Genomic DNA, 15,107 nt, shown 5'->3' with positions numbered 1-15,107 from the left:
GGTTAAGCACTAGCAATATAGTCTATTTGTAATCGGAGCTTCCACACAGGCAGGCCCAAATTCATAGTTAATCCAAATAGCTGAATAACCCCCCACCCATACCCCACCTTTGTTACCAAGGATCATATATTATAGTCTAACTCCATCTGTGTGTTCACCAATCCACAAAAAGACTCCTCCGCACAAGAATATGTTGCCCTTCTAGTGTAAGATGTGGCATTAATGTTTATTTCAACATTCCTAACCAACAATGTCCAAATTGTGCACTCCTCATTCCCATGTGTACATGAAAAATGTTTGCTATAATTTCCATTACAGAATCGAACTCTCGGTTTACTTTATGTAAACTTTAGATACTGTCTATATTGAACCTGTTTGTGTTTTTTTTTTTAAATGTTCTTCTGCTTCACAACTACCTATTCAACGTGATAGCTATAAGCCATACGGCCCAGGGCTGCATCCACAACTCTCCAACGCTGCCTGAGGGTGTCTCCCCAAACAGAAACAGGACACGTGATGAAGGCTCCATTAGTGTAACAGAACACTCAAGAAAAACACTGTTTTAGGTCCACTACAATAATGGCAACCTGGAGCAAAGGGGGTGGGCGGTTGTAGTGCCAACCAATCAGGAAGGAGGAACGGCCGGATCTTTCGGTATAAGCCTGCGTTCCTTTTCAGCCTCATGTGCCACTTCCCTAGCTTATCAATGATTCTGGGCACCCTCTCCCTCCTCGGCTTGCAGTACCACCGTACCCCGCACCACCCTCTACAACTCCCTCTCCACCAGCACGCCATTGTCTCTCTTTATCTGCCAATGTCCATTCTCTGTTTATCAGGCAGGAATGTGTGTTTGTTGATATTCATTTTGAAAGCAATAGTTTAATTTTTATGATGCACAAAGCTAGTTTTGGCATTATCAAAATACATTAAATAACCCTTAAGATCCCCATATGTTACCTTGGGGTGCTAATAGCCTTAACCACGTCAGACAGAGGTGGCCTCAGTGGCCAAGGCTCAGGCTGGCCGGCAGTTACCACTGAAGTGCAGCTGTGACCGCCCTCAGTGCTTAACACTACATAGTAACTGTTGGGATGCTCACTTAGTGTTCTCATTGGACAATATGTGAACTATACGATTCTGTGTAGCCCACCCAATGGTCTGCATAGCTTGCAGATTGTTCAGAACACTACCTTGCAATTCTACCAGGTGCAGGACGCAAATCCACAGCCAATTGCCCTGCAGCTGCCCAGGTGGATTGATGTCCTAAAACCGCCAGGATGGGGTCAGGGAATTGACTGTAGGACTAAAAACATACTTGAAACTTTCAAGAGCGACACATGTTATAATAGCTTTACAGACCCCAACCTCTGGACTTTATGGGCCCTGAAATTTTGTTTTACTCTGTCTTCAGGGCCCATAGGACCTGGTACGGGTCTCTAAAGCTTAATTATAACATTGGAATGTGGGCGTGACCATTGTAAACAGTGTGTCAGTAGAAGGCTTTAAATATTGTTTCAAAGCTTAATGTTGTTCTTCCACCATTTCACCTCCATGCTCAGTGTCACTCTTAGCCAGAATTCCCCCAGGACAATGCTCACTGCAATATCCCAAGCACCTAATCCAGCTATTTACTATTTTTTTGTGATTTAGCCATATTAAAATGGCATTACAGCTCCGGAGGATGAGTGGGAAGCTGTAACTGGTATTAGGACCCAGCACGGCGTAACCAGCAAACCAGGTAGCTAGAAACGTGGGCTGAAACCTGCAATCTCAGCCCACGTTCCAAGCCGCCTGACCTGGTTCCCCCCGGCTGCCATCTCCCCACCTTCTGTCCCCTTCATTTTTTTCCTTCCATTTCCTCCCCCTCCTGCCCAACTCCATTTTCCTGTTTGTTGCGGCGCCAGTGCAGTCCGTCAACACAGTTTTCCAGCTTCTCCGGCCTCTATGGAAAGGAAAGAGAGGCTCTGTATGGAGCTCCGCCTTCTCTTTCCATGGCGGCCATGTTGGTACAGTATTTTCAGTCATTGAATGTGACACGTCCCGTTCAATGACTGAAAATAAAAACATTTTACCACCCCTGGTTGCCGCTTTGGTAACCCGGAGTGCTAATGGCAGTAAGCCCCCCCATTAAGGTTCGGTGGGACCGTTAACATGGACGGCCGGGCCGTTGCCCCCCCCGTCCCAGCCCTTGGAACAGGGGCTTAATGTCACATTATTGTCCTTTTCCCTTATATTGCATTCTTGGATTCCCCTCAGGCCCCTGTCTCGGGTGTGGGCTCATAGCGAGACATACCAAACTATTTCAAGGAAAATACCTAGAGCTTATGTCCAGCCCTTCTGTCAAAGAAAATGACCTAAACATTTATTAGATCAGAATTGTCAGTCACCTGCTTGTCACCCTGGGTTGCCATGAGTTCCCCTCCAGACACTTAATTTCTCTTAGGTACACTCTTCTTCTATGTGGAGTCTTAAAGGAAGCCTAGAGGCAAGCATGATGCATTTTATAATAATTAAAACCTCCCTTGGAATACCAGAGTGTATATTTGCTCAAACACACTCTTCTGTGATGCCCCTCTCTGGCGGAAAGTCCACATTTATTGGGTGACAAACATACTAATACAAGTATGTTGTGCTTCCTGACTGCCTTCTTATATCTGCACTCCTTTCTCTCTTACTCTCCCTTTTACTTCACCTTTGCCCCTGTTATTCTTCCGAGCAGACTAAGGTCTGGTTACCCCGGCAGAGTCCAAATACCTCTCACAAGGATTCAGACTTTGAAACTGCTATGGTAGTGATTTGGCACAGAACTTTAACTTAACAGAATGATACACACAGCCTCCCTTGAGCTCTTCGGAGACTGCATTCTGAGCAAGGTTCGGCCTCATTACAAGTTTGGTGTTATCTCGGCAGTAAATCCGCCGAGCTACATCCAAACAGAATTACTGTTACCGCCACTTGGTCCAGTGGTATTACTCCCAGATTACAATTACCAGTTTGGTGGTGTTGTGGTGTTAGTCCCTGCTGATGGAGTCCATAGGACTCCATGGAGATTTCAGTAGTATTACCACTGGCGGTATTACCACCAGTGGTAAAACCGCCAGCGGCAGAATTACCTGCTGCATTTTGCTGGAAGGTTGTCCTCCACCTCACTGCCAAACCTGTAATTCGGCAAAGCAGTAATGCAGTGGTTACAGAGTTACCACTGCATTACTGCCAATTGTTCCTGTACTGCCAAACTCGTAATGAGGCCCATATATTTTCAGAATAAAGTAGTCCCTCCTCTTTCATGAGTGCTTGTTTTGCAACCTATCCTAGAATTTGTAAAGAGGTCCATGTCAGCCTGTCCTACCTTTTGGTTCTCCAACTAGATTCCCGTTTCTCAGTCTGTTCTAGATTGGTGTAGAGATATCGCGAGAGTTACCAACTCTCGGGAGATCTCGCCAGGGCAGCGAGGACCGCCCCCGCGTGCTTCGCGCGCATTACGGAAGCATCAGAGGACGCGGCAAGACGCGTCCTGCCGGCTCCTCCGAGATTGGGGCCTGGGGGCTTGCATCACGAGACATTTCAGTTCCACAGCCCTGCAGCAGTTATTAGGCACGTTTGCCTAGCCGCCTGGCTCTTTATTACTTACATGTTCCCGGCAGATGTCCCTTATACAATAAAAGACATCCAGCCAGTAATCGCGCCTCCTGTCATCTGTGCAAGAGTTTACTACATAAATTGGCGACGAGGATCACCACTGCAACCCACGTGGGAACATGCAAGGAGCGACGCCGCCACCCCCTTCCTGCAAACTCCAGGTAGACCTGCCATCCCGTGTCCGCAATGGCAACCCCTTTTCACGACGTATGTTGAGGCGCTAGGAGGGGCAGGATTTTCAGCGGCACGGCGTTGGGCTATGTTACTTAATGCCCTAGGAGTGGAAGGGCAGAGGGTGTTTGAGAGTCTCACCCCGATCCCGGTGGCAGGGGACAACAATGACGTCTTTAAGGAGGCAGTTAGGAGAATAGTGAAGAGATTTGCCAGTAAAGAAAACACGGTGTTGCATAGAATATGCTTTTACACCCGCAGACAAGAAATATCTGAACCAGTCGACGACTACGTCACCAAGCTGCGGGAACTGGCGGCGCTGTGCAGTTTCGGCAACAATGCTGAGAGCCTCATCTGCGATATGTTGACAGTCCACACCAACAGCAGAAAAGTACAAGATAAATTCAATGTGGAGAAAGAATTACAACTAGAGAAGGCGATAGAAATTGCCAGAGCGGTTGAAGAAACAGCGGGAAGACGAAAAGAACTCATGGGAACCCAGAGTCCTGCTGAAATCCAAGCAGTCACATTTTACTCAAAGAAAGAAAGACAGACACCAGACACGAGAGAGGGGAGAGGAGGTAAGAAAGAACCTCTGAAATGCCACAGGTGCACCAGCACGAAACACCTGGTGTTCGATAGGGAGTGCCCAGCCAGAGACAAAGAGTGCTCCATCTGCAAACGCATTGGCCTTTTCTCGTTGGTGTGTCGGTGGAGAAACAAGAAAGTTACCAGTGTAAATACGGATCACAACAGGGAGCGAGAATCGTCCTCAGAAGATGAGGGGAGACCCACAGTCATTATGGTAAACAGCACAAGGGCAAGAAGAGAAAAGCCCCATTGCACAATCAAAATTGACGGTCGAGAAACAAGAGTTATGGCGGACTCTGGTTCGGACCTCACCATAATACCCCTACGGACATACAAGGAAACGGTGGGAAAAGAAAAGGTCCAAGTTCTCACCACACGACACAAACCCACAGTTTTTGGTGGGGCGTCAGTTGAACTACTGGGATATATCAAAGGGAAGGTAGAGTTTAAAGGAAGAGAAACCACCACCAGAGTTTATTTCAGCCACGAAGGCCCAGCAATACTGGGATGGGACGACCAAGACAAGCTAAAAATCAAACTGGACCCCAGCACAGAAGACCAGGTATTGTCTGTCTGCGCGAGGAATGGGCCCATTGTCAAGAGTGACTACCCAAAACTTTTCTCGGAGGAGCCGGGTCACATCAAGGGCTTTGTCCATAAAATAATGCTCAAAAAGAATGCCGTCCCAGTCAAACATCGAGTGAGGCCCGTGCCAGCAACCGCAAGAGACACTCTCAGGAATCAATTGGACAAAATGAGAGCGGAGGGTGTCATTGAAGAAGTTGAAGCATCAGAATGGCTGAGCCCAGTAGTGCTTATAAAGAAACCGAACTCACAAGAGCTAAGGGTGTGTATCGACCTTCGCAGTTTAAACTTAGAGGTCATCACCGACAACTACCCACTGCCGAGCATAAATGAACTAATTCTGTTGATGTAGGAAGCCAAAATTTTCTCAAAACTGGATATGAGAAACGCATATCACCAAATACAATTGCATGAAGAGTCGAAACCCCTCACAGCATTCATCACACCATTTGGCACCTATCAGTTCACCAAGATGCCATTCGGCTTATCGTCGGCAGCATCAGCTTTTCAACGCATGATGGATGTCTTGCTACGAAAGGTCAAAAATGTCGCGTATTTCCAGGATGACATCCTTGTGTACGCAGGGGATGATCAAACGCATGATGCCACATTGAAAACTGTCCTGATCAAGCTGCAAGAAGCAGGGGTGAGGCTATGCCATGAAAAATGCGTATTCAAAGCGAAAGAAGTCGAATACTTGGGGTACAAAATCTCAGAAAAAGGGATCAGTCCCAAACAAAATTTGATGCATGCAATCATAAAAGCACCGGAACCCACCAGCAAAGACGAAGTAAGATCATTTCTTGGACTGGCGGAGTATTACGCAAAATTTATCCCCAAGTTCTCCGAAACCTCAGCACCACTCCGTGACCTACTCAAAAAAGGTTCGGTATTTTTGTGGCAAGAACCCCAGAAGAAGGCGGTTAAAAGTATAAAACGGCACATCATGGAAGCGCTGTGTTTACAGCCATTTAACCCAGAGTGGGATACAGTCATCACCACGGATGTCAGTGCATACGGACTAGGAGCAGTTCTTACGCAGAAGAAGGGGGACACGGAGCATGTGGTAGCCTTTGCCTCGAAGGCCTTGTCCTCGGCAGAACAGAACTACTCTACCATAGAAAAGGAAATGTTGGCATGTGCATGGGCGGTAGAACATTTTAGAACATATGTGTGGGGCACGAAATTCAAATTGGTGACAGACCACAAACCCCTCATCCACATGCTCAGCCCGGGAGGTACTAAAGTGTCCACACCCAGATTGGCACGCATTGCAGCAAAACTGCAGGAGTACACGTTTGAAGTGCAGCACATCTCAGGATGGAAGAATTCGCAGGCAGACTGCATGTCAAGATTGCCAGAAGGTAAAGACAAGGCCACCACGTTTCTACAAGGAGAATGCATCGTGGCATCCATCACCGATATAAAAGCACCTGATTATATGGAACTCAGCGAGAAACATTGGCTGGAAGAAGACGGAAAAGACCCGGCCATGGCGAAAATCCGTGAGTGGATCAAGGAAGGGTGGCCAGGTGAAAAAACGATGCCAGAAGGTATGAGACCCTATTGGAAGGTGGCCGAAGAGATATCTGAAACGGACGGAATAATAATGAAGACGGACCAGATAATCCCACCCGTAGGCATGAGGAGCACCATTCTATGCAGAGCCCACGCTGGTCACCTGGGAAACACGATGACCCGGCGCAGAGTCCGGGAGGCCTACTGGTGGCCGTCCATGGACCAAGAGATTCGCACCATGATAGAGCGGTGTCATGAGTGCCTCAATAGCGACAAAAGATTGAAACTCAGACAGGCACCCCTAATTCCCACAGAAGTACCAGAAGCGGTGTGGTCAAAAGTGGGCATAGACTTTATAGGACCCCTGGAAGCGATGGCACCAGAACATCGGTACGGCATAGTGCTGGTTGATTACCTATCCAAGTGGGTCGAGGCTGAGTTGGTCCCAAACATTACCACAGCGACGGTAATTGAAGTTCTCACTGAAATTTTTCAAAGAGAAGGCCTCCCCAAGGAAGTAGTAACGGACAATGGGGTACAACTGATCTCACGGGACATGGAACAATTCCTGAGAAAGCACAATATAGGCCAAAAGAAAGCGGCCTCGTATCATCCCCAAGCCAATGGGCTTGTTGAAAGGGCAACAGGTTCATTAAGGGAGCAATCCAACTAGCCACGGCTTCTGGAATGGACCCCCTAAAAACCACTAAGGAGGCCATAGCGGCCCACAGACTCACTCCAAACGGAATCACGCAAATATCCCCGTTTCGAATGTTGAGAGGGAGGAGTGCAGCCTCCACGCTCATACCACCATGGTTATCCAAAGTAAGAGAAGATGAAGCAGTGGACATGTCAGAAGTGGTGTGGAGAATTGAAAACAGCAAGGCACGCATGAAAACGTGGAGTGACCAAAGAAGAAGAACCAAGCAAGCGTCAGACATTGGAGGGGGAGATTGGGTCAAAATAAGACTACCGAAAAAAGACCAAATCACGGGCTCTCGGTTCAGCAGACCCCCCAAAGTGATTCACAGGGGAACAAACCATGTCCGCACCGAGGACGGGCGCACATGGAATCTGGAAAGAGTAGCCCTATATCAGAAGAGACAAGAAAGAGCAAGAACCCCGGAGAGACCACATGCTGAAGAAGGAATAGACAATGAGCGAAGGGAAGAATGGGAGCCCGAGAGAAACGACAAAGAAAGGGAAGAAACAGAGATGGAACCGGAATCACCCATGCCAGAACCAGAACAGGAGCAACAGGAAGATCGCACTGGAAAGGGTGACCGACCTAGAAGAGAGCACAGAAGACCGGTGAGATACAGTGACTATGTTTTGCAATGAACTTCCTTTTCCTCACCAAAGGGAGGTGTGTAGAGATATTGTGAGAGTTACCAACTCTCGCGAGATCTCGCCACGGCAGCGAGGACCGCCCCGCGCGCTTCGCGCGCATTACGGGAGCATCAGAGGACGCGGCAAGACGCGTCCTGCCGGCTCCTCCGAGATTGGGGCCTGGGGGCTTGCATCACAAGACATTTCAGTTCCACAGCCCTGCAGCAGTTATTAGGCATGTTTGCCTAGCCGCCTGGCTCTTTATTACTTACATGTTCCCGGCTGATGTCCCTTATACAATAAAAGACATCCAGCCAGTAATCACGCCTCCTGTCATCTGTGCAAGAGTTTACTACAATTGGGCAACAACTGGCCACTCGAATTGCTCTCCCAGAGGTTTTCCCGTGGAACAAAATGTTAACGGTAACACCGGATCAAAAAGCCACCAACATTTCACTTGGTGGCTCGAGCACATCTCGATCCGATCAGGCGGCCAAAAACGTGACTACTTATTGCTGCGCTAAACTGCTTCACATAGGCAGCCCATTTGATTCCAAGCACGTTTAAAATACACCCTGCTTTCTGAAATTCTGATCTGTGCTCCATCTTAATGATCCACACACACACCCAAGTGATCCCAAAAGACGTGTTCTCCCCTTCTACCTCACCCCTTCCCGACTTATTCTGTGACATTTCACACAGGTTTCTATCCTCTTCTCTTCTCCTCTCCTTGCTCCTCTTCCTCTGCAGGCAATGGTCTGCATATCCGCCTGGGGGCACAGTCATGCAAACACCCTGAGGCCACTTTCGTGGTGATTCGCCTTACACCGTATGCCAGATCATGATCACAGGAGAAGTTCCCTCTGCAAGGGTCTGGAGGACCAGCAACTCTCGCCACAGCTAGCTATTCTGTAGCAATGTAAAATACTGTGTACCTGTTGAGTATTCTTGTCTGTCCCTTCCTTCACTTGCCCATGCTCGGAAACAGGACTCCACAGTCATTGCTGTTTGTCCTGCGTAATTTGTCCCACCTGGAGCCAGTAGACAGGTGCATGGCTGCTGCACCGTCCACCCCCAACTATTGTGTCCTATTTTCCTATATGGGAGCATTGCTAACACATGGCAATGTAGGACGGGCTGTAATCATTTCTTTGCCTCGAAAGTTAAACCACAGTTAGACCGGCTTTCCAGAAGTCTCTACCTCTGGCTCCATGCTAATGCAGCCTGTTAACTCTAACCAATCAAGTTTGCTACCCACACCACTCATTGGGAGTCCATGGCCCATTACACATCTCATCCTCTACATCAGGAGCATCCAAACATATGTCACAAAACCTGACTTTTTATCTAAAGAACATAAAAATGCCATGTCACTCCCCATATGAGCCTCACGTGACTAAAATGAGGTTACCAGAGACATGTACACTGGCACGCCTTAACTTCATGCGTACAAACAGCATTTCCTATGATGAAACGTGAATTCCTCCCATCACTTAGGTCAAATGTTATCCTTCCAATGACAGAAGCGTTGCCACTAGTGACCGCTAGAGAATGACTAGTTAAAGAAATGCTTGTTTGGATGGAAGATAAAAGCACAAGTGAAACAAAGGAGTGTAATGGCCTCATGGTAGAAACGTCGCTGCACACATGAAATAGGCAGGAAGAGTCAGAAAACAAATGACTGTCTCGCCACTTCATCACCCTTTTCATGTTTTTCTCTTTTCCTTTTGGCTCAATCTGGCTCCTTTGCCTTGCAGTGAGGAAAGCAGAGGAAGACCCTGTCCCCAAACTCCGAGCAGCACAGAACGACGGTGGCTCCTGGAGCCTGAATGCTAATTTGGCTTCTGCCTTGGAGACCACAGAGGAGGAGCTCCGGGCAAAAATCCCCGACCAGGTATGGGCAAATGGCTAGAACTAGATGGGAGAAGCGTAAAGAAGGAATGGTGAAAAGTGTTAGCAATAGAGGGTGGAGCTGCAGGGTGGGAAAAGTGGAGATGGAGGGTGGGAAAAGTGAAGTTAGAGGTTGGGAAAAGTGGAGCTCGAGAGTGGTAAACGTGGAGATGGAAGGAGGGGAAGTGGAGATGGAGGGTGGGAAAAGAGGAGCTGGAGGGTAGGAAAAATGGATATAGAGGTATTAATGGGGGTTTGGAGTAATTAACAGATAGTGGCAAGAGGGGTTATACATGCTGTGTCACAATCTCTGCTACTCGTTTTCCACAGTCCTCTGCCTTCAGATTTCTCAATTTCTGGTCTCCTTTGACTATTGCCTTTCTTCCTCTATCCTCCACCTCTTGCTCTTCCCCATCTACATTCTTCTTTTCTCCCCTTCCTCTACATCCTTTCAGCACCACATCTCGAGTTTGCTGCTCCCCCTCTCTACTTCCCACTCTCTTCTAGCCCTCCCTAACTCTGGGTCCTCAGCTCTCCCAATCTCCATTGTCTGCAATTTCTCTCTGGCTCCTGTGCATGATGTCTCCAGCTTTCCAGTCCTTATCACTATGTTTATGAGACTCTGTTGCCCACTGTCTTGTGTGAAGAATCCTACAGATCCCTCACTGAGCCCTGCCTTAAGTCTCCTCCCACGTAGCCAGGAAGGTTGACGCTTCCTGATCCTGACCTTGGGGGTGGTGTACTGCGGGAGGATCACCTGGGAGGAGACAAGGCACAGGGTAGTGGGGAGATCCCATGGGATGAGCACAGTATTTGTCTTCTGAAAGGAAGCGCCTTTATGGGTTACCAAAACAGGTAATGGCATATTGGGCCTCATTACACGGAATGCGGTGAGGGTTTACCGGTACCGGTAAGGGCACCGGTAAACCCTTACCGCCTTACTACGAGGTCCCTTTGCGGGACCCGACCTCAATGGCTCGTTTTACCAGCCGTTAAGGAACTGGCCAGCAAAGGGACCTTGGTGCTAATTACAGTACCGCAATTTGTGGTACCGTAATTAGCTCCTTCCCCATTCCCATTGAGCTCTATGGGGGCAAAAATGGGAATGGGGAAGTGCATTGGTGAATGGGGAATTACCACCCCCGCTCACCTTGGAGTAGGGAGGTAATTCCGCCATCCACCAAGGCGGACACAGTAAAATACCGGCGTCAACCATGGCGCTAATAGCGCCGTGGTTACCGCATACCGTGTAATGAGGCCCATTGTCATTATAATGTCCCTGACCTACATATACGATCTGTGGCTCTGGGTACTGTAAAATCTGAGCAAGCCTTATCGAAAGAAAGACCCTTCAGGGACGTCATTTAGAGGTTGCCAGGTCTCCCTTGCTACCCATGTGGTCTCCCTTGCTACCCCAAAAAAAAGCATTAAAAAAAGGAATCTTTTTTTTATTTTTTAAATTGAGGCTCTTGGGCTGTGGCCAGCAGCATGTGGCTCTGTGTTTCTTGAGTGGCTCATTTTCTGACAGCTATAGCTGGTAAAATAGCTCAATGGGCTGAGCGCTCGCTGCTGCAATGTGCGTGGGCTCTGCAGGTTGCAGGTTCGGCTCCCAGCAAGGTCAACTCGGCCTTTCATCCTGCTGAGGTTGATAAATGAGTACCAACATAGGTTGGGTGATATTGTATGTATATTTGTTCTATATGAAGCACTTGCGTGTAAATGCTATATAATAACACATCATTATCGTTTGGTAAATGGGCCTATACGCACTGATATTAAAGATACATATGGTGATCCATTCTTGTATGAAATGTATATCACTTTAAACTGATATCATAACCATATTTTTCGTAGTGTACTTAGAAACAATGCTATGCGATGCCACATCCTGTTTTGTCAAAGGGTGAAAGGTCACATTCCATTGTTTCCTGTGATGTGACTTAGGGGTGGGGTCAAATGACATCACTTCATGTGATGTCATCAGAGGTCAAGGGTCGTGTGATGTCACTTCCGCTACCCCTGGCATTTTGGTGACATGACTTCCCTGAGATCCTTCAAGGTATTTAAGGATAAACACCCTCCTTACTCCCAAAGGAATAATGTAAAAGGAACTCTCTAATAACACATTTTAAAGGTCCATCTTTAAATGATTATTAGGGAAATAAATCTACCCTTAAAATCAAGCCATTACCTAAAAACAACTAACTTTGTTGTTGGGGACTACAAGTTCCATAATCCCATGAGTACTGGGATGAGGAAGAGGGCTGAAGAAGCCAGCTGTAGAAGTAGTCAGGCAATTAAGCCTAACAGCCCACACCTGAAAGAACCTGAGAGGCATACAAGACCCCCTCAGGTGCAGGCAATGAAGAGGAACTGGAACTGTGAATGGAGTGCATGCAGTAGTAGCAGAGGTAGGAAGAAGAAGGCACGGTGCTGGCAAATCAAGCAGCAGTGAGAGAACCAGCAGGATACTGGAACGTGGATGCAGCAGATTTAACCTGCTTGTTCTGAGAGGGTCATGTTACCCCAAACTCTGAAGTGCAGAGGCTGCATAGCGGAAGACGTGCAGGGAAGCTCTAGTTCCCCATGTGACCCTGATTGCTGTTACTGCTGTTCAGGCAACGTGTCGGAGACCGAGGGGAGGAGCTGTGGGGGAGTCACGGGTCTCGGGAGCGAGAGGGGCTCCATAATGGAGTGGGCTGACCAGAGACACCTTCAGAGAAGAAGGGTGTGAGTCTCAAGTGAGCCAGAAGCAGTAGAAGTTGTGCAACATGCAGAAAGAGGATCGTAGAAGCCGGTGAATTAAACCTGCCATTCTAATTCCTTGCATGAGCACTGCCGGCAACAGTATTCAGCTTAAAAGTTTTACTCGTGTCGAAGCAGAAGCGAGTGGAAGATGATTGTTGAAGTTTATAACCAGTGTACAATGGAAAGTAGCACTCACGTGTGATCAGAAGTATTTCTTTTAGTTGCGTAGAAGCAAGCGCTACTGAACGCCATTGATAAACCCTTAAGCTATGAAGAAGTGGTCGCGTGTCCCTCATTAAACCCAACAAACATTGCGGAAAGAAGTAGTTGTGTGTGCCACATTTTGTGAAGAGTGAACTTTACTTCTTTATTCTGACGAACAGCCATTGTTCCGAAAAGAAGTTCAGTGTTTAAATATTGTGACAACAGTTGGAGAGAGCGCAATCATTGCCCAATCCAAGAATATTCCCCCATTGAGATTGAAAACAGCCTTTATCAAAGCCAGAAAATGGTCTATCAATCACTGTGAGCCAATAGAAGTTCAACCTTGCCTACGTTACAAGTGTGCAAGCATTACCTGAAGCCAAGAGAGTGCCACAAAGGCTTCTGGGTAATTAATTGGCTAACAATTGGCAAAGCGGTGAATGCCAAGTTGGGGAAGGGAAACCTTGATACTTATAATTATTGGAAGTTGACACAACGTATATTGCCAGAGATTGTTGTAGATGGAAAGAAGTGGTTCCAAAAGGCAATCTTGGGTTGTTGCTTTAGTGGCAGACAGACAAGAGAAGCAAAGAGGCTTCCCCTTTTTGAAGAGAGATATTCAGAGAAAAAGTGCCTTGCCCGTTTGATGGTGTTGCTGTGCCTTAAAGTGAATCTTGTCAAACCCTGTCTTGAAATACAAACTACTGAAGCTGCGGTGGTATATCTGGTTGTCAGTAGATGCAAGACTTCAGTAGTTGGTAAAGTAGAAGTAGCAGAACTGTGAAGTCATCCTGGCAAATATGACTATTTTGAATCCTAACCTGAATACACAAATAACTACTGTTAACCAAGACTTGTGCTTCACTATGTTAGGGAGAATTTTCAATTTCTGTGCTAATTCCCTTTTCCCTTAGAGACCCCATCTCTTGTTTGTTCGTTCCTTCTGGGCTTTTACTGTGTTATTTAGATCAGGTTTGAGTCCATTGTGTGTTTTGCCTTTGGCGGGCTTCAGGGCTGCTTCAGCTCTGAAGCCCGCCTAGGTTCCAGTGTGTCTGGGAAGACAGGAAGTGAGGGAGGAGCCCGAAACTACACTTTGTTAGCAGGCATGCCTGACTAAAACCAGTTCCCACTGGGTGGGAGGCAGTCCTAGAGAATGCCACTCCCCCGTGTGATTGACAGCTTAGTGCTGTTAATGAATGGGATTGCGCATATAAGGCGAGAGGTTTGGGACTACAGGCAGAGCCGACCACTAGAACATTAAAACTGAAAAATAAGACACAGAGAGAAGCCAGCAGCACCTTTCAGGACAGCAAAATAACTGGTGAAGCTTTGCAGCTGTGCTGACCCTGTTTTCCCATAAACACGGAAGCTCCACCAAGGACGACTTCCTCCCTTAGGCTGGGGGACCACCTAGCCTCAAGACCTGCTTCATTCTGGGCCAACCCCAGACCTTCCTGGGCTGCAATTTCACAATACCTGGGGTACCTGGACTATCAACGAGTACAACATCTTCCAAAGGATGAATCTGGCAGAAACTTCGCAGGCATCTGTGAGAGTCTATAGAGTCAAGAGATCTTCATCTGCAGTCCCCTCACCAGAGTTCAGGATCGAGGAAATTCAAACCGGGGATATACGTTGTGCGCTGAGTGAGAAAAAGGCGCCAAAACCACAAAGAGCTGCTGAAATGAGTGGAATCCATTGCTGCAGGGTCCCTCTCAAGAGTGCTGCCACAGAAGCCCATCAGACGACTTTCCTTTCGTCACTACGACCAAGGTCCAGGAACAAGGGTCACATTGCTGCATTAAGAAGGAAGTCAGCTGGAACATCTGCCTCAAATCTATGGTACTGTGGGGCTTTGAGTTTAACCACCTTTAACCAAATGTAGTGCTTCCTAGCTTGGGGAGTGCTCCTTTCTATCCTTTTGAATTACTGCAATTCACTTGCCTAACAGCTTGTGCACCTCAGGTAGGCTCTCTTGAGCTCCTGGATTTTCCTTCAAAGAACTACTGACAGTTCAACTACATTTTTCTAAGAAGATTGCACCAAAAATAGAACTGTTCTATTGACTTTGGCTGTCCTGGATCCCTGAAGACATCCCTTCTGAACCGTACTGGCTTTGCCAGTGCTTATTCCCTATGAAGGTTTTAATTGTTTTACACTCTTATTGCTGGGGAAGACTTTCCACATCCCTCTGGGAAAAAATACTATTTTAGCAGTGCTACAGTGTTCTATTCTACTCTATCACTTTTTCCCTCCAAATTCAATATTGTATGGTGAACCATAAGTGCGACTACTGACCTTGATTGATGTCACTCCATGTGCTGGAAATGTTTTAGTACAAAAAGAACGTACTCCCCCTCATTATTGCAGCTTGAATAACTTCATTCTGAAATTCTGCTTGACTTTGCTGTTAGTTCCTGCATATCTAGTGT

The 15,107-nt window shown here is 47.3% G+C and overlaps 1 protein-coding gene across 1 annotated transcript in view; it reads left to right on the top strand.

Moving 5' to 3' along the window:
* LOC138521147 (von Willebrand factor A domain-containing protein 5A-like) overlaps positions 1 to 15,107 on the top strand; it is a 149,827-nt gene that overhangs the window by 96,092 nt on the left and 38,628 nt on the right. Inside the window, exon 4 of the mRNA XM_069633726.1 lies at positions 9,591 to 9,727. Within this exon, the coding sequence (XP_069489827.1) occupies positions 9,591 to 9,727 (137 nt within the window). The remainder of the gene's footprint in view (positions 1 to 9,590; positions 9,728 to 15,107) is intronic.

Source organism: Ambystoma mexicanum, chromosome 13 (assembly GCF_040938575.1).
Source record: "Ambystoma mexicanum isolate Mex_15411 chromosome 13, UKY_AmexF1_1, whole genome shotgun sequence".
Taxonomy (NCBI): Eukaryota; Metazoa; Chordata; class Amphibia; order Caudata; family Ambystomatidae; genus Ambystoma; species Ambystoma mexicanum.
Note: the sequence above shows the minus strand (reverse complement) of the source record. Positions and strands in the feature narration are given on the sequence as shown.